This window comes from Zeus faber (assembly GCF_960531495.2).
Source record: "Zeus faber genome assembly, chromosome: 1".
Classification (NCBI taxonomy): Eukaryota; Metazoa; Chordata; class Actinopteri; order Zeiformes; family Zeidae; genus Zeus; species Zeus faber.
This window is the reverse complement of record NC_137193.1, coordinates 12,788,840-12,791,190: the sequence shown is the minus strand read 5'-3', so window position 1 is coordinate 12,791,190 and position 2,351 is coordinate 12,788,840. Positions and strand designations below refer to the sequence as shown.

Here is a 2,351-nt window from a genome sequence, read left to right as displayed (position 1 = left end):
TCAGGCAATGGATAGTCCAACGACCAGAGAGACAATCTCCTTGAAGTCCACTTGGTCATTACAGTTGGTGTCTAGGTTCTTCATGATCCTGTCCACGGCAGTGGAGTCCTTCTGAGACTGTGACGGAGGGGGAAGGCGGTTAACATTAATGCAGTCTTTACATGGTCATTAAAGGTCCCAAAGAACTGGGGCAACAGGTATGGAGTCGTTCGGTGTTCCCTCCACTCACCTCAAGGAAGCCAGACAGCTCGGCCTCCATCAGCTCCTTGAGTTCTTTCACGGAGCGTGTGAGGGTGTTGCCTCCCTTGAACACGTACCGGTGGAACACTGTGATCAGGGACTCCATGACAGTCTCCAGTTCAGAAAGCATGATTCCTGACTCTAATTGTGAGGCTGGGGACAAGATATGGACAGAGTGAGACGTAGCGATTGGAAGAAGAGAGGTGACGCACTGTGGGCGTTGAACATGGACGCCCACAGAAGGTCCACTTACAAAGACTTTCTCTGCTGTGCATCCTTGAAGTGGTGACAAAATAATATGTACTGGCCGTTTAATGTATAGATGAAAACAAAAATGTATTCATGAAAATGATTACACAATAAATAAAAAAAAGAAAGCTGCCACCATTTGCCACCACCAGTAGCTGTAGGGTGCAGTACCTGAAGGGCCTGGCAGCGGTCACATTTAAAACTGGAAGTATCTAGCTCACGGTGCAAGAGATGTCAGACGCTCCAGGGAGAGGCGTGGGAAGAATGTTCAGGAGAGTTGGGAAATATCGCGCCTGAGGTTTTCTAGCCAGGCACCGCCCTGCTGCTGCCGCTGCTGCTGCTATGACACTATTTGTTGTTGTTTGCGAACGAATCATTCTTTTTGATTGAATCTTTGAATTGAACGAAATTTCCTGAATCCTCAACCAAAACTATTAGTTAGTTTGAGTCTCGTCATTCTGCCAAAACTTTTTTCGTCTTTCTGTGGCAGTGGCTTTTTGGCAGAAGCTGAATTAGAATGGAGAAGTAAGATGTCTCCTTCCCTCCACTAGTATGGGGGTCCACCTTGGGCAAGTAATAGTACCCCCTAGCCCCCCTGCCTTGGTTTACAGGCCGGGCAAGAGCATGCCATGGGCAGGTGGGGCTCATAGCCTTGGATGGCAACCCTCCTAGGAGAAGGACACTCTGTACTAAAACCAGGGCTGTGAGGAGTTGCACCCCACAGTCCTTAATCAGCATTGAAAAGCCTACAATGGAGTACAAAGTCATCCCAAACCCTATACTTCCAGCGGTGGGAGTCCGCAGGAGCATCGCAGCGGACAGTGGTGCCGGTCGTCCTCCCGGAAGGACAGCATGACGACAGGACCTCAAACCCTGGGAATGTCCCAGGGAGGGTTGCTGTCCGATCACAGCACCCCGTCCAATGCACTCATGCTTTGCAGGAGGCCATTTATAATGGGGACCTTCAAAGCATGCACAGTCAGAGAAGACAGGAGGTTGGAGGAAGTCTCACACTGTGTGAAAAGCAGAGGAGTGGAGATCCTGGGAGTTAAGGAGCACAGAAGGGTACATGCCAAAATCGACATCAAATACTGCAGGGTTGACAGTTACACCTTCATCACCTCCTCAGCGTGGCGAAACGAAGCCCAGGCAGCAACCGGAGGTGTAGGGCTGCTGTTGAGCCCCCGGGCACGCAAGGCGTTACGGAGAGACCACCGTTACTCAGAGTGGATCCTCATTGCTGAATTTGATGGCAGCCCAGTGACAACGACCATGGCAGTGTATTTACCCACTAACGTGGCGTCAGCCGAGGAGGCAAAGAAGTTCTACGGGGACCTGGCAACAGCAGTCCGTAGCGTCCCAGCTCACAACTACCTTGCGATTCTGGGCAACTTCAATGCAAGACTCAGCCAAAGTAACTCACCTTACACCTTCCATGACGACACAAACCGGAACGGAACATACTGTACCTTTCCGCCCTACTCCTGGAACAAGATCTACTGGCTGCAAACACCATGTTCAGGAAGAGAAAAGGCAAAAGATGGACCTTTCAGGACCGGCCCCCTGGTATAAAGTGTCAGCTTGACTACATTCTAGTGAGACGGAAGTGGAGGAACTCCATCTTAAATGCAGAACCCTGTAGCACCTTCAACTCTATGTGTTCTGACCACCGGGTGGTATCCATGAGAGTTCGGCTGAGCCTCAGGACCCCAAAACCAAACCCCAGGGTGCGCCATGACTGGAGGGCATTCTCTACAAACCCTGAGCTACAGGCCAGATACACAGCAGTGGTTAGGGACCGCATTCACATACGAGATGTGAAGGAGGAACCGGGCGCAGGGTACATGAAGTTTATGGAAGCA

The 2,351-nt window shown here is 50.8% G+C and overlaps 1 protein-coding gene across 1 annotated transcript; it reads right to left on the bottom strand.

The window, feature by feature from the left end:
* On the bottom strand, positions 1–370 carry LOC307239165 (protein S100-A1-like; the record flags this gene model as incomplete). The annotated part of the gene is made up of 2 exons (XM_080012459.1): positions 1–117; positions 230–370. 2 exons carry the CDS (start codon positions 368–370, stop codon positions 1–3), a joined length of 258 nt encoding a protein of 85 aa, XP_079868585.1.
* Positions 371–2,351: the final 1,981 nt, after the last annotated feature.